Source organism: Equus asinus, chromosome 26 (assembly GCF_041296235.1).
Source record: "Equus asinus isolate D_3611 breed Donkey chromosome 26, EquAss-T2T_v2, whole genome shotgun sequence".
Classification (NCBI taxonomy): Eukaryota; Metazoa; Chordata; class Mammalia; order Perissodactyla; family Equidae; genus Equus; species Equus asinus.
In genome coordinates, this window is record NC_091815.1 from 26,023,423 (window position 1) to 26,040,683 (window position 17,261).

Genomic DNA, 17,261 nt, shown 5'->3' on the forward strand with positions numbered 1-17,261 from the left:
ATTGGAAGTCTACCTCTCTATCATAATAAATTATTTTAGAGATTTGCAATCTGTAATTTGATAGGGAGAAGCCCACCAAGGTAACCCAGATGTACTAGAAAGGGCAAGTTGGCCGTATATCCAAATTGGACTGATTAATATGTGAAGCAAAGGAATGAGCCCATTGTAAGAAGACATTGCCATCAGAGGCCCATTCAGATGGATTGAATAAACAAACATGGTATCAGAAAAACCTTAAATGACATTTAGGCAATTAATTAAAAGATTTTGGACTTCAAATCTGCTGAGTGAAAGAGGCCAGACACAAAAGATTGTGTGATTCCATTTATATGAAATATCCAGAATAGGCAAATCCACAGAGATAGAAAGCAGACTGGTGTTTGCCAGGCACTGAGGGGAAGGGGGGATGAGGAGTGACTGCTAATTGGAATGGGATTTTATCCTGGGTGATGAAAATGTTTGGAACTAGATAGTGGTGGTGCCTGCACAACATTGTGAATGAACCAAGTGCCACTGAATTATACACTTTAAAATGGTTAATTTTATGCTATGTCAATTTCATCTTAATTTAAAAACATATATTTAGGGAGAAGGAGCTGCGGTGAAGAGTTTGAATTCTAGAGCCAGGCAGATAGAATGAAAATTGTGCTCCTCCAGTCACTAGCCATGTGACCTCAGAAAGACCTCAGACAACTGATGCCACTGTCCACCCTCTGTTGACTCATCTGTAAAATGGGCATGGTCATTGTACCCACCAAAGGGGCTAATGGGAAGAGGATTTTAGTGTGGGCAGGTAGGCACGGGTCGTGGAGCACAAGGAGTTGATTAGTGGAGGATTAGCTGTTCTGAGGAAGGGAGAAGTCACTGAGAGTGACCTGTGGCCGAGGAGGTGGACTGCAGAGATCCTGAGCCAAGTTTCCCCTTTTAGCTCCCATTTCTATATATACACTGCTTCTGGCATTCTATTAACAGAGGAAATGAAAACATCTCCTTAAGTCTTTAGAAGATGTGTGGCACGATGGGAAGAGGTAAGACTAAAGAAAAGAGTTTCCCGTTGAGGTGGCAAATAAGAAGGGGGAGGGATGCAGACTTGCAGTGGTTCTCTCCGAGGGAGGGAGACACGAAGAAAGTCATGGACCATTCTCTGCAGAGGTGAGGATACTTCATGACCCTGGAATCCTTCAATCCCCTTCCTTAGCCCCCTCGACGGGGCAGGAAGCTGATCTGGTATATTGGGGGTAATTTGCCCACACCACTTTCCCGGGGTGTGAGGTCAATGTCTTCAGGGGCCACAGGGCTGGCCACGGAGAAGTTCTGAAGGATGGTGGTGAAGAAGAGGAATAATTCGGTGCGAGCGATGCCTTCTCCAAGACAAGTGCGTTTCCCTGTGGGCACAGAGGATCACGAATGTGGGCATGGGTCAGCTGCAAATTCTTTTCCCTGTCACATCCCAAAGCCCAGAAAACTGTGTCCATTGCTACAGATTAGTATGAGATTAGCCTTTAATCTGCAATTCAGAATGGATTTTTAGGGAGTTCCCAAACCCTGTGAAGCCAGATGCACATCTTTGGTGGATGTGCCTTGCACATTTTTCCAGAAGAGAGTTTGTAGCTTCTGTTAGCTTTCCAAAGGGTTCAGTGGCCTTACAGAGCATAGGAACCCACTTTCTGGTTGGATATGTGTGTGTGTGTGTGCTTGTGTGTGTGTGTCTGTGTGCCACACATAGCTGTGTGCATATTTCTGACATAACATTTTTAATGTCCTTCATTTCTAATATGGGGGAGAATGGTACCTATCTCATGGGGCTACTATGAGGTTAAAGAACTTAATATTTGTACGAATTCTTAGAATTCTGTTCTGGCCCCTATTTGGGATCCTATGAATGTAGTTAGGGATTTGTGTTTCTTTCTTGGTGTGTGTGGTGGGGAGTGTGTGTGTCTCTGGCACAGCATGAGTTGATCTATCTCTGGGATGTCTTCTTGTCTCAGCCTGAGAGCCATGCCCTTCAAGAGTTCTGAAAAATCCCCAGAGCGCACATAAAATGGTGAATGAGACTGATGCACTTGAGAGTGGACTCAATGGCTCCCATCAGACTCTCAGAGGTGTATGGACCACCCTCCCAATAGGTTATAAACCATGGGCTTTTAGAGAAATGAGGACAAAGGTCCCCAAAAAATCAGGCAGAGGCACTGAGAGCCTCCTTCTTGATCTCTGTGTGTCATCATCTGCAGGCTGACAACCTTGGAAGGTCATGTCAATGATGGGTTTCTAGCCGTTTGCTAGACCTTTCAGATTGATAGATGTTGTGCCTGTGTGGAGCTATCTGAGGAAGCTCCACATATTTCTGGCATACCCAGATGTTAGGAGACATGAGCTTAGAGATACTTGGGCCAGGGCTGTGAGCTGGTTCTTCTCCCGTAACGGGTTCTGCAACCCAGCTCTTTCCAGAACAGCATGACGTCTGTTATCTCCCTCCCACCCCATCCTCCCCATCCCTGGGGCGGTCCATTTGGACACACATTAGCATCCCTTTGTCTCTAATAGCTTTTTGGCTGAGCTCGTCTCTTTTTCTGGCTGTGGCAGTCCGCCTCCTTCTTTTTCTCTCTGTAAACCTCCTGTCAGTTACTGTTTGTCTGTCTCACTTCTCTTGGTCTCTTCTTTTTCTGCTCTCTTCTGCTTGTTTACCTCTCTGTCTCTGTCTATTTGGATCTGATTCTGTTTGCAACTCTCTCTGTCTCACTTGTCATCTCCCTCTACAGATCCCTTTCCTCTCCTAACTATTTCTTCTTCTTTGCTTATGTCACTCTTTTTTCTCTCTTCTGTTTTTCTCCCTCTCATTCCCCCTTTCTTTCCTCCTATCTCATCATCCTCCCTCCTTCTTCTCCTTCTCTCTTTCTCCTCTCCTCCCTTTCTTGTCTCATGTTCACTCATTGTCTTTATCCACCACTGTTCCCCATCTCTATATCCCTCTGTAATTCGTTCTGTTCTCACTCACTCTATCCTTCTCCGTCTGTCTCTGTCCTTATGTCTCCACCTCTCTGTCTCTCTCTAAACATAGGGCAGGACTATTAAACGGAGGAATTGACACTCATCCCAGCACATAGCCCCCATCTCTCACTACAGATGAAATGAAGGGGGAGGCCATTGCACTGGACAGATCCAGGAACCTGGGTCACTGAAATCACTGATGGAAGTCAAGACTAGGGGCCATTTTCTGGGGTCTTCCTTTCTACTAAATGAAGAGGACTCTGAGACTAGAGGTTTTCTCTGGATGGGGCTAAAGTGTGGAGTAAAGGGATGAAGACACTTTAGAGCATTTCTTGATCCACCCTGGTTCCTCATTGCCAGCAGGATAAATCCAAACTCCCCGAAACACTCAAGTCCTTCCAGCTGAGCTCTTCATCCTTATCCCCTTCTTGAATCGACACCCCAGGCTACTCCGGTTCTTCTAGTTTCTCAATGCAGCATGCTGCCTCCATCTTCAGGCTCTGCCCTTGCTGTTTCCACTACATGTAACACTCTCCAGTGGGCGGTTGATGCTCACTCATGAAGTCTTCGCTTAGAAGCCAGTGCTTCAGGTAAACTTTTCCTCACCAACCTACCGAGAGTCATCAGGACTCCCTATTTTCTGCTCCCAAAGATCCTTTAGAGCACTTATCACAATTACGATTAATTATAAGAATAGTAATTGCGCCTATGAGCTCTTACTTTTTGTCAAGCCATTATAATCAAATTCCAAGCATCAATTCATTGAGTTAGTTATTATTTTGTGACCATATGATGAATGCCCATCTCCACTGCTGGACCATAAGTTTCTAGAGGCTGGCACTGTGTGTCTATGTGACTTGTCCAGTGTATTATCTTTGGCCCCCAACAGAGCACTAAGCTCAAAGTAATTCCCAACCGATGTTTTATACCTGAAGATGTGGAGATGTTATCATACCTGCCCAGGGTTCAGCTTGCCAAGATGTGCCTTTGGGACATGATATCACTTCTCAAGCCCCCTCGAGTAGTGAAGATGGAGTGGATTAATGTAGGTAAAGAAACTGGTATATACTCACTGCTCAATAAATAAAGGCTTTTCCTTGATAGTCTCAAAGAGGGGATGGCACCTGTTCTCTGGTGTCTGGGAAAGGAAGTGTGGCTCCAGCTTACCTGTGGAGAAGGGGATAAAAGCTTCATTCTTCTTCAGTGCCCCACTGGCATCCAGAAAGTGGTCAGGGTTGAAGGCGTCTGGTTTCTCAAAGTAACGTGGGTCATGGAGAGCAGAGCTCAGGATGGGATATACTTCAGTGCCCTGAGGGAGGGTCACAAGGTCAAAGATACTGCTGTTCCCTTCCCCACTCCACCCCTAAAGACAAAACAGGAGGGCTCGAGTGATAAAACCAACGGGAGGTCAAGTTTGCAGATCAAGAGAACCCAGGATGCCCACCCAGAACAGATGTGGGAGACACACTGGCCTCACCTTGGGGATGATGTACCCTCGGAAGTGAGTGTCTTTGGTGACAACGTGGGGCACCCCAAGGGGGAGGAGGTCTGAGAATCTCTGAATTTCATGGATGACTGCATCAGTGTATGGCATTTTGGTGCGGTCATCAAGGGCTGGAGGGCGTTGTGAGCCAATCACCAGATCAATCTCCTTGTGGACTCTCTCTGCACAGAAGAGTGGGACCAGTGAACTTCTTTTCAAAGAGGCATTTCAGCAGGGTCACTGCTCTATGGGCCAATGAACCAGGATATACCTCTAGTAAAGGGTTAGATATTAGATTTTTGACACTCATTGGAGTAACCAGCTTTTAATGGGAGAGGGGAGGAAGCAACAAGAATTCACACCTGTTAAAATCTAAGAAATGCTATGTATTCTCTCCCCACATGCTAAGGTAAACACAGACACACACATACCCATGTGGGCCACCTTTTGCACAGAATTTCAGATTGACAGCTCTAGGCTATGGACCTAAAAACATTCTCCAAGACGAGCAGAAAAAGGAACAAATATTTATTGTGTATGTATGATAGATGAGGCGCTGTGCTAGGTCCTCAGGAATATAACAGCAAAATAGATAAATAGGTTAACCCATGAACAAATGGATAAATAAATGAATACAGCAATCAACCAATTAACGAGTGAATCAATTCATCAATGGAAAGATTGAGGAATAGAAGAACATTAACGAATGTAGTATGTATTTACTTATCAATCAACAGATGAATTAGAGAATCCTTAATTAATAAATATTCCATAGACAGATAAATCACATGAATGGGTCCATGGCCAGATTTATGGAGGAACAAGTGAATGAATAAATTAGAGAGGTAATGAGTAAATAAAGGAATACATGGATGATGGATTGAATGATAGATGGGTAAGTCAAGGATGAACAAGTGAGTGAATTATTCAGTGGATAAATGAAGGAATAGATGGATGAAGGATGAATTGACCGACTGACTGATGGAAGGATTAGGGAATGAGACCTAGCTCATAGAAGGAGAGATGGATACATGAATGCATCAAAGAGCCAATGAATCAAGGAAAAATAGTCCACTCAATTAATCACTGTTCCAGAAGATCACCAGAGGAATCAATTAATCCAAATAAAGAATGGAAGTGTATGCTTTTGGATAAATCACAGACGAAAGAATCTGAGGATACAGGTTAATGAGTAAAAGTTCAGACAGATGAATAGATGGATACATGTTGGATGGATGGATGGATGGATGAGCTGACCTTTAAGTGATCAGAGAAATCAGTGGGAGAACAGATTGACAGATTCTTCATTCATCCATACACCAATAGGGCTGGCCTAGTTGGGGCCTCCTTCAAAACCTTCAGTGCTCCAGGTATAAGAGAGGAAAGTGTCCTGTCTCATTCAGGAAGGACCCCTAGCCTCACTTCTGCAGTTCCAAAAGAGGTCCCATTTATTGGCTGTTTCCAGCCCACCCACCTGTGATGTGGGGGTATTTGAGCATGAGCAGGAATCCATAGCGGAGAGTCGTGCTAGTGGTCTCAGTGCCAGCGAAGAAGAGTGAGAGCACAGTGATGATGAGGTTTTGCTGGTGGAACTCGGTGTTGGGGTCAGACTTCTCCTGGGTCCAGAGGAATGGGGCTCATGTCAGGGAGGCTGGAACCTCGTGGCACAGTGTCTCTCGAGGTACCTTCCACCTGTTTCTGGGTCTCTCACACACCTGGCTCATTTTACTTTTCTCTATCCTCTGCATGCCAAACCATATATCTCTATTTCTGTCTCTCTCCATCTCTCTCCACTCTGTCTGGCTCTGTATCAATCTCCCTCTCCATCTCTTTGCTGTGTTTGTCTCTCTTCCTTTCCCAGATTCTTTATGCCTCTGTGGTTCTTTTCACATGTTGCTGTATTTTTGCCTCTTGTTCTGTATTTCCAGTATCTCTCTTTCTCTCTTCTCCCTACTTTCTCTTTCCTTTCCTCTCCCACTCCGTTCCTGCTGACAACTCCCTTCCCTATTCCTAATCTCCCTCTTCTTCCTCTGGTCTTCCCTCCCCCTCTTCCCCACTCTTTACCCCTTTCCCCTCCCTTCTTCTCACCCCCAAAATTTCCTCCCTCCCCTCCAACACCCCTCTCCCAAACCGCACTTTGTCCATGCGGAGCAGGTAGGTATCAATGAGGTCTCGGGGATTGCTGGGGTCCAAGGTTTTGCAGTGCTCCTCCACACTACGGCCAATGAAGGTGTTGATTTCCATCAGATTTCTGTAGACCTGCCTGTGTGTGCCAGGGAAGTGCTTCAGGAAGTCAGAGAAGAGCTGGAACACCTGAGGAGAGAAGGGGCTGTGAGGTCCTCCCGGGGCTGAGAGAGCTGGTCACTGGGAAGGGCAGACCTGCTGGGCCCTAGTACCTCAGAGGGGGAATCTCTGTCTCTCTGTCTCTGTCTCTGTCTCATTCTCTCTTCCTCTCTCTTTCTGTCTCTGAGTCCCTCGCTCACTGATTCTATGTCTCCTTTGATCTGTTATTCTCACATTTTTCTCTTTCTACCTCTTCCTCTCTCATCCTCATGTCTTTTGGTTGGTCTCTGCCCCAACTCTCCACCTCTCCTTTCCATCTCTTCGTATCTCTCTGTGTCTCTCCTTATCATCTCTCTGGGCTTCTCTTGCCTACCTCAGCACTGTATCTGTTTTGCCCAAATCTCTATCTGACTCTTTCTACCTTGTGCATCTCCCTTGCTATGTCAGGCATTGATAACACAATGTTTACACAAGATGAACCTGCTGATGACTTAGACTATTTATTTATCTTGGAGAATATTTGTATTTTTTTGTCTCAAGATAAATGTAATACTTAACTTGTTGCAAGTAATTTCAAAAAATGCAGAAATGTATGAATGTAAAATTGCTTCTTAATCCCTCCCTCAATAGATAACCACTGTTAACTTTCTGGTGGATCTCCCTCTAGACTTTTCTATCTCCACATTTCTCTAAGGGAGTAGAATATTGAAACCACCTGTTGGGCTTGTCACAAATACCCACCCTGGGCCCCATTCCAGATTCATAACAGTCCTAACTGTGAATCTGACATATATCTAATAAAGAATGATAGCCAGGCATACTGTTTTGCTGTTTCATGATTTTAACTTAATATAGAATAGGGGTATTTCCAGATTAGTGAAGAAAAGAGACTTTATTATATTGTTTTAAAAGAGGAGCATATATCTTTATAATCTGGGGGAATTTTTAATAAACAGAAAGAAGGAGGAGAAATAGGGAAAATGAAGAAATGCAGTTTCTTATTTTCATGTATTGTTGAGTTTCTTTAAGTGAGGGGCTTTGACAAATACAGAGGCAAAGATTACAGGAAGCAGAGACAGAAGAGTAGAGAGCCTGAATGTCTGATTTGCTCTCTCTCTCTCTCTGTCTCACACACACACACAAACACATACACTCACACTCTCTTTCTATTGTCTCTTCTCAGGATCTCTTAATCTCCACCCTTATTTGCCTTGTTTTCTCTCTGTCTTCTCTCTTCTCTCTTCCAGGATCTGATTCCTTAGTCTCTGTGCTATTTTGACCACACCCAACACTCTCCTTTCTCTTAGTCTCTCAGTCCTCTTGTTACCATCTCTCCCTCCTTCCTGGTCTCAGTGTCTCTGTCTCTCCCTATTGTCTCTGCTCTTCTTCCAGCCTTAAGCTGCATTTCTGGTCCCCAAAGCAGATCACCCCTTAGCCCAGCCTTGCATGCTCCCTTTGTCCCCATTGTCCTTCACTCTCTCCCAGACCTGACTGGAGAACGAGCTGATGAGCGCAAAGGACCGGTAAAACAAGTCCAGGAGCCGAAGGAACTCAGGATCTCTGTAGGAGAAGCGTTTTCCAAAGACAATGGAGCAGATGATGTTGGCGGTGATGGCATGGAAGAAGAAGGTGGGATCCTGGAGAGCTCCTAGTGGGAGGAGGTGTAGGTCATAAGATGGAGACTCAAAGGCCTAGAGGGCATTTGACTGCTGCCCCAGTTCTGTGTGTCTGTCCTTCATTGCTTAGTAATGGTGAAGAAAATGGGATCAGAAAGAGCTAACACTCACTAGCCCATATTATGCCAGCCCCTATTGTAAACGCTTAACATATTGCTTTATTTAATTCTTGCCACAACCATGTGAGGAACGTGCAATTCTGTTATTATCCCCATTACATAGACATGTAACATAGAGGTATGTCATTTGATCAAGGTTACCCAGCCACTCATCACGGTGGCCAGTACTCAGATCCAGGCCGCCCAGCTACAGGACTATGTGGTTGGTCCCCATTCAGGTTCCAGCTCTGACTCTGGCAGCAGGTATAAGAGTTCAGTCCCACGGGCAGGGGTGGTGCAGAGCAAGTGTTCAATCAATCACAGGTACAAATTAAAAAGCTCTGCTCTCCATGTCCCCTATCTGTCATTCCTCCTTCATCTCTTCCCTCTGCCTCTTGGGCTCTGGTCTTCTGGAATCGTTCTGCACTGGTTAGTTGATGTCTGTGTACCCCAGGCTTGGCCCTGTTAGACGGAGGTTGGGCTGCAAGCCCAGGGACATCATGTAGGTGCAGCCTCTCCTTCTGGGTCTCACCCATCCGTCTTCTCTTATTCCCCTGCAGACCCTTTCCTGAGCCTGTCTGTCTGCCTCTCTAATTTTCTCTGCCTCAGTTTCTCTCTGCCTTCTTTTCTTTCTGCCTCTCCGAGCCTCTTCCACTCTCTCTCTTGTCTCTGCATGTCTCTCTTGGTCTTGGTGCCTCCATCTCTGCCTCTGTCTCCTTGTGTGTCTCTCTGTGTCACTGTGTTTCTTTCTGTCTTCCTTCTCTGCCTTCTGTCCCTATTCTGCTATTGCTCCCAGTGACTCTGCCTCTGGCTCTCCCTACCAAACTGCTCATTTATGTCTTGCACATTGTTAAGAAAGGACGCTGTCGCCTGTGTGTCTCATAAACACTTGTTCATGGGAAGTCCAATAACAACCGGAAGTGCTTCTTTCATGCCCATCCAGCTGCCTGAGAGCAGCATACGCCCCTGCCTCTTTGCTCACTACCAGCTCATCAGCAGTTCAACTACAGAAAGGAAAACTCAGTTTGTCATTTTCAAAATGTCTATAATTTCCCTTTTCTCTCTCTGCTTTTTTTAGGTAAACCATACTTTTGCCTTTGATAGATACTGTTAATCCATGCGTTGGTTTCCCTGAACACATGTAAATAGCGTGCTAATATCTTAGTCTGTGTCTTTCGATTATTCTTGACACTTCAAACCCCGCATCTCTTCTGGCTCCCCATGTCCCTCTCCTGCTCGTCTCTGTCCCTCTCCATGCTCCTCTCTCTGTCCCTGTCCTCAGTCTTATGGTCTCTCAGGCTCTGTCTTCCTCTCTCTGCCTCGCCCTCTCTTTCTGTGTCTACCCCTCAGTCTTTCTGTTGCTCTCACTCCACACCTCTCCTGATTCCATGTCCTTCTTTCCTGTCCATCCCCTGAGGCTCACCCTTGGTATTCCGCAGCTCCTCCATCAGAAACTGAGCCTCCTCCTGAATCCGCTCCTCCACACTCCGCTTTCCCATCCCGAAGTTCCTCATGGTGGCCAGGGAGAATCGTCGAAGGCTCTTCCAACGTTCTCCATTGGCAAAGACCACACCTGGGGGTGAAGAATTTGGAGGGAGACTCTGTATCCCTCTCCACTCCTTACGCTCTCTTCCCCGACTCACCTCCCCAATCCCCATCCTCCATTCTGCCCCCACTCAGTGCTTCTGAGGTCCTTACCATATCCCTGGAAGACTTGGTCAACGACAGCGATTTTCCCCCGGCCAGAGAATGCTTCAGCTTGGTCCACCAGGGCCTCCCGGATGACCTCTGTCCCCCACAGCATGATTGTAGGCCTTGGCCCCAGGTACACCGTGAAGACATCCCCATATTTCTCTTGAAGCTGCCAAGCATACCCAGCCCCAGGGTTGCCGTTAGTCAGTGTGTACCTCTTTGGCCAACCATGTTGTTAAACCATTAAAACACTTACATTTGATTGATAAGTAGCTGCTGCCCCAAGACCCTCCATCCCAGGACCCAGCAACTAAAAGATTAACCCATCACCCACACACGGTCCATGTGATTGGTGCCCTAAGCAGTAGAGATGGTCGAATATTTCTAATATGGCCCTTGCACATACCCTTGAGTTTAGACAGATCTCCCTGGCATTGCAACTAAAGAATCACCCTTCTTGTGACTCAACTTCAACCTGCTCTCTGCCTCCTGACATTTTCCCTAGAGAACTAATCTGAACTCCCTGCTTGGTAGACATGAAGAGAAACTGATGGCTCTCTGGGGGTGATCACGATATTTGAAAAGTCATCTACCAGTACAGCCCCTTGGGAAACTCCTTGGCTGTACTTACTGAGGCTGAACACATGTATGCTCAGTGACTCAGCAACTACACTCTCAACAAAATGCCCAACAAAAATATGTATGTGGATTCACCAAAAATTGAAGAAGGAGATTCACAGAAGCCTTACAAATGAAATGCTAGCACCATTGATACAGAATAAAGTGTAATGATGTATTTATGCCATGGAATACTATGCAGCAAATGAAAAGGAAGAAACCACTGCTACACCTAACAACGTGAATGAAACTCACAGATATAATGTTGAGCGAAAGCAACTAGACATAAAAGAGCCCATAAGTCATGATTCTATTTAGATCCAGTTCAGTAAAATAACATGAACCTATGGTGTCAGGATGGTAAGAGGGTAGTGCCTGGAAGGTGACATGAAGGTGGTTTCTAGGGACAGGCTGTATTGTTGCTTATCTTCTCAACAATTACATGAGGATGTTGATTTGGGAAAATTCACTGACTGCACACATATGATTTGCATTTTTTAGGGTGATGTTCAACTTCAATAAAAAGTTGACTTGAAATCATAAAAAGATTAAGTTTACTTAAAACTTACATTGGTCTCTGCAAAGCCTCCTCATGAATCTCCCTACTTCCATTCCTGTCCCCTGTACAATCATTTCACTACCAACCAACCCCATCCTAGCCCACCCCAAAGCCAGAGTAATCCTGTTAAAATGTAACTTAATTAATATCCCTAACCTGCTCCAAACCCTCCAATGCTCCCACTGCACTGAGAAGAAGACCTGAAGTCTCCATTGTGGACCACATGGCCCTACATAACGCTGCCCCGTCACCCCTCTGACTTCTCCTTCCACTCAACCCTTCCATCACTCACATCCAGCCTCTGTGTTGTCCCCCAAACATGCTGAACTTGCCCCTGTTTCAGAGTTCTTGCATTGACACCTGTCTCTCTCTTGTGCCTTCCACCTGCACCTTTCAGATTCTCTGCTCAGAAACAAAGCGAGACGGAGCCTTTCCCTCACCACTCAATCTAAAGTAGCTCCCACCACTTTCTAAAACGTCACTCTGCTTTATTTTAATCATAACTCTTGTCTACTTAATATTTCCTTATTTGTTTATTTTGTATGCCCTGTCCAATGACACATCAAGCATGCCTAAAATATTCCCCAGCAAACAAAATGTTCCAGTAAATTTTGACTGCACAAGTGATTAAATGAGTAGATCAAAGTAGCTGTCATTTAAATTACTATACACCAAGGTCTATGCAATATTTCTTTTATTCTTGTGGTCACCATCACATTTTACAGAAGAGGAAGCCAAGGGTAAGAGTTGAGTAATATTCAGGGGTTGAATCTGGAACACGAACCCATGTTTGTCTGACTCCAGAAGGACTTGGGAGCATATGGGGGAATGGAGGTGGAGCAGTGCCATCTCCCAAACCTGTCTCATAATGACACCCACTAGCCCATGCCCTCTTCCCTCCTCCTCTCTCTCCATCTCTCTCTTCCTCTCTTTCTCCCTCTCTGTCTTCCCTCTCTCTGTCTTTCTCTCTCTCTCTCCACAAAGATTCAATAATAATGGAAGATCAGGGACAGCTTGAGGATCCTCGAAGGGTCTATGGAAGAGCTTTAGGGGGTCTGCAACTCTCAAAATTTTATGCTAAATGTGTATGGATCATTGTAGGGGAGGGAGCCCACAGCTTTAATCAAATTCCCAAAGGATTTAGTGATCCCGAAATTGTTAGGCAGCTTCAGTCCATGACAGCATTGGAGAAGAAGAGAATTCCATCCTGGACCCAGGTGCCCCTCAGAGAAGTCCCAGCTGGGCGACTGTGGACAAGTGCCCTCCGCAGGGTGAGCTTCACTGTCTATACCTCTAAGATGGAGATAGCTTCTCTCCCAGCCCTCTTCTTGTAACCAAGACCTGATGAAGTCCCATGACAATACAGATAAATGCTGGCCACACAATGCTGAAAGAAAAAACTAAGTCGAGGAATTTACACAAAAGCATGTGAAATAATATGTGAAATATATATTCATATATATATATGTGAAATAATATGTGAAAGTGAAATGATATGTGACTCTTGTGATGGGTTGAAGTCAATGAAAGTGAAATATTATGCACTTGGAGCCTCCGCATCTGTGATAAAATGTTCTCTATTAAAAGCAAAGCGATGACAAGCCCACGATTCAGGAGTGTGTTTGCCATAGTGAGGGAAAGTGGACAGAGAAGCACAGGGCAGGTGGAAGTGACTGCCAGTGTTCTACTTCTCTGTTGGATAGGGGGTTCATGGCTATAGATTACATTATTAATAACTAAATAGATCATGAAACATGAAATCATGCCTGGAAAGCAGGGATACAGAGCCTAGTAAATGCTCCACAGTGTCAGCTACTATTACCTTGCATTAATATTCATTATTCTAATCACTCTGTAAATGGTCTTCTGTCCTGTTCTCCCTCCTGCCTCCTCCTCGTCCTGACATTGCCATGAGCCAGTCTTTGCTGTCCTTTGTTTGCAGAGGAGAAACCTACTTAATTGTTGTCACTGCCACTTTTTCTGTCTCTTCAAGTGGTGCGCAGTCACCCAGGAACACGACAGAGGGTGGCAGAAGAGGGTGAAATTCCACAGGTGTGTTTCACACACAGATGTTTCTTCATGCCTAATTGCCTGCTCCAGGGACAGTGCCCATGCACTTCCAGTAGAGCAAGGACATCTCAGACTGATCAGATCTACCATGCACAGCTCCATGCCCCTTACTCACCAACCTTTACGCATCCCAGCCCTGAGCCTGGAAGGATGCCTCACTCCTTCTGGGGAATGATCCCCCCATACAGATGCAGAGAGCCCCTCTCAGACCCCATCCATCTGTGTCTCACCTTTAGGAAGGATTTGAGTAGGCCTCTTCTGTCCATCTGCAGAAGGTTCCCCAAGAAGGGCAGAGGACGGGGTCCTGGTGGTAGGTGGCCATAGGCTTTTGGGTGGCCCCTGACCAGGAGAAGCAAGAGTCCCATGAGGAGAACAAGGAGGAGGAGCATGCTGAGCTCCATGGTCCCAGTCTGACTGCCTTCCAACCCACTGCAGCCTCGAGCTGGGCTTTTTATACTGAGCCTGCCTCCCCACCCAGTTACATAAGTTCCTCCATTCCCCACCTCCTCTCTCTTCATTGTCTGGGAGTGTCAACATTAGGGAGAGGAGCTAAGGGACCCATAATTCCTGTTCTGGCACTCTGGTGAACTGACCACTCCCTACCTATGCACTCTGTCCCTAGATGTTGGCAGATGTGACATGGTAGAGATGCCAAGGTCCACATGAGTGTTTGTGTGTTTATATTTCTGGGTATGGCTGAGCATGTACTGTCTACTTTTTTGGCCATGTTTGTGCATTTAGGCTTGCATGTGTTTGTCTGTGCCTGCTTCCATCTGTGTGTGCTTGCATGGTTTTCATATGTGAAAGGGTGTTTCTATTTATGTTAATGAGTTGACATGTGTCTCTGTATAAGTGTGCATGTGTTTACATGCATATTTTTGCATGTGTGTGGACTTATATGTATTTATATGGTCGATACCTGAAGGTGTGTGTTTCTTTGCATGGTGTTCGTGGTATATATCACTGTTTGTGAGTCTGAGTGTGCTTGTATGTTTGTGCATCAACCAGTTCTTGTCCTTAAAGAGCCTACAGACCCGCAGGGGCTATCTCTGCAGTCCCCCTTCCTTCATCCTCCCTTTTGTGAGAGCCACCAATGGGAGTGATGGGAGAAACAGAAGGAGGGGGGAGAGACACTGAAGCAGTGAGACTCAGAGATGGAGGCAGTCAGGTGGAGAGACACAGAGAGACACTGAGACCCGGCAGGTGGGGCGTTCAGCTCTTCTGGATGTCTTATTGTTCTGACCAGTGTAAGGTGGTTCACTCCCTGCCTCTGGCTCTGTCTTCACAGTGCAGGACCTTTCTCTGACATTCGCTGACAATCTGTTTGTACGTACCTCTCTCTTCTGCTATTTATTATGTCTCAGTGTCTCTGTTTCTCACTTTAGACTCTGAGCTCCACAGCTCAGGCTGGGTCAAGTTTGATTGACGTCTGCTGAGCTTCCATGTATCTCCATCAGGACTCTGAGATTGCCCAAACCCACCCTCTGAAAGGCTGAGTCCATGTTTACTGAATATGAGAATGAATGTGTGCACGTCCCTCTGTCATGGCCTGGGGCCTGGCTTTCCCCCTGTCTCTGTCTCTCTCATAAAAAAGAGTGGAGGAAGATGAGACAGCATCTTTCTTTCAGTGTTAGGCAAAACCCTTGCTGGACCCAGGATTCTGACCCTGGCAGTTGAGTCATATTCCTCCAAACAGGGAAAAATGGAGCAACAATCCTGACCTCTTGCATTCAGGGATGGAACCTGTACTTTCCTGACCTTGGAGAGCTGCCACCATGGACTTTACTGAACCTAGGTACTGGCTCCTGCTGTGCTATGTGATCTGGCACTGAGCTTGGGTCCTCACTCCATCCTAGGAATCACTGCTGGGAATGGATGAAGTGCTTTACACAGAGTAACTCACTTATCCTCATCCTTTGAGGCAGGTGTGGTTGTTATCCCCACTTTATAAACACGGTAACTGCAGCACAAAGAGGTTGAGATTGTTTCCCAAGGTCACATTGTGGGTTAGAACTGCATTGTCCAATATGGTAGACTCTTGCCACTTGTGGCTGTTAAGCATTTGAAAGATGATTAGTAGGACTAATTAAAACTAAAATTTAATTTAATTGCAAAATTGACACTCGATTCAGTTATTTGAAATCTTCTAAGTACATTCGGAACAATATTGGTATGTAAATCTCCTTTTTCAATTGTAACTTTCATGAAATCTCAATATAGATCAATTGTTTCTGAAAAAAATTTAGGCTCCCAGTTAGGATGTGCTATAACTGCAAAACAGACAACAGATTTAAAAGAATCTAATGAAAAAAGATATGGTGAGAGGCAGAGGCAGAACCAGAAAGAAACCCAGAGACAGGGAGAGGCCAAGAAATGGACAAGTGATGTCACACAGAAATGGAGGCAGACAAAGGGAAGGTGCAAGAGACAGAGAGAGAGAACAGGAGAGCAAGAACAAACCACAGGGACAGGGAACTGCAGGGGTTGAGGATAGGGCTGGCATCTGTGAAAAAGCTTGTTGTTATACGTGAAAGTGTATTTGTATTATTATTATTTTATTTTTAAAAGTTGGCTGAGGTATAATTGACATACAATTAACTGCATATATTTAAAGTGTACAATTGGGTCGATCTGACGCATTGCACACCTGTGAAACCATCACCACAATCAGGATAATGAACATATCGCTCACCCTGAAAGTCTCCTTGTGCCCTTCTGTAACTGGTCCCTTATCCCGTTACCAACCCCCTCCCCAGGCAATCGCTGATCTGCTGCTTGTCCCTACAGATTAGCTTCCATTTTCTAAACTTTATATAAATGGAATCTCACATTATGTTCTCTTTTGCATCTGCCTTCTTCCACCCAGCATAATCATTTTGAAGTCTAATTGTTTTGAAGTCTGCGGCAGGCTGAGTAATGGCCTCCCAAATACGTCCACCTCCTAATCCCTATAACCTGTGAATGCGACCTTACATGGTAAAAGGAACTTTGTAAATGGGATTAATTTAAGGCTCATCAAATGGTGAAATTGTCCGTGTTTACCAAGGATGTAATCACAAGAATCCTTGTAAGAAAGAGGCAAGAAGTTCAATGTGAACAGTAGGAGAACTGACGATGGAAAGCAAGAGGTTGTAGTGACATGAAGGGGCCCCGAGTAAAGGAATGAAGCTTCCAGATGGAATACAGCCCTGTCGACACCTTGACTTTAGCCCAGTGAGGTTGATTTTGGCCTCTGACCTCCAGAACTATAAGAGAATAAATTGTGTTGTTTCATGCCACTAAATTCGTGGTGATTTATTGCAGTACTGCTAAGAGACTAATATAAGTTTCACTCATGTTTTTGCAGATGTCACTCTCTCATCTCTTTTCATTGCTGAGAGTACTCCATTGTATGGACACTCCACTGTTTGATTATCTATGGATGTGTTGATGGCCATTTGGGTTGTTTCCAGTTTCGGGCTATTACAACTTTAGCTGCTTATGAATATTTGCATACTAGTGTTTGTATGTACATTTGCTTTCATTTATCTTGAGTAAATACCTATTTATGGACCAGTTAGGTCATATGATAAGTATATATATTTTATAAGAAACTGCCAACCTGTTTGCCAAAGTGGTTGTAAGATTTTACATTCCCAGTAGCTGCATATGAGAGTTCCAGTTGCTCCACATCCTTACCAACACTCAGGATTGTCAGTCTCTTTAATTTTAGCCTTTCTGATAGGTGTGTAGTGGTATCTTATTGTAATTTTCATTTTAATTTCCATAATGACAAATGGTGCTGAACATCTTTT

The 17,261-nt window shown here is 45.1% G+C and overlaps 1 protein-coding gene across 1 annotated transcript; it reads right to left on the reverse strand.

The window, feature by feature from the left end:
* Positions 1–294: 294 nt before the first annotated feature.
* Positions 295–13,976, reverse strand: LOC123281262 (cytochrome P450 2B4-like). The gene is made up of 9 exons (XM_044760048.2): positions 13,698–13,976; positions 10,227–10,389; positions 9,952–10,101; positions 8,242–8,402; positions 6,608–6,784; positions 5,946–6,087; positions 4,466–4,653; positions 4,156–4,297; positions 295–1,385 (listed from the first exon to the last, which is right to left on the reverse strand). Exons 1-9 carry the CDS (start codon positions 13,866–13,868, stop codon positions 1,195–1,197), a joined length of 1,485 nt encoding a protein of 494 aa, XP_044615983.2. The 5' UTR covers positions 13,869–13,976; the 3' UTR covers positions 295–1,194.
* Between the last annotated feature and the right edge of the window lie 3,285 nt (positions 13,977–17,261).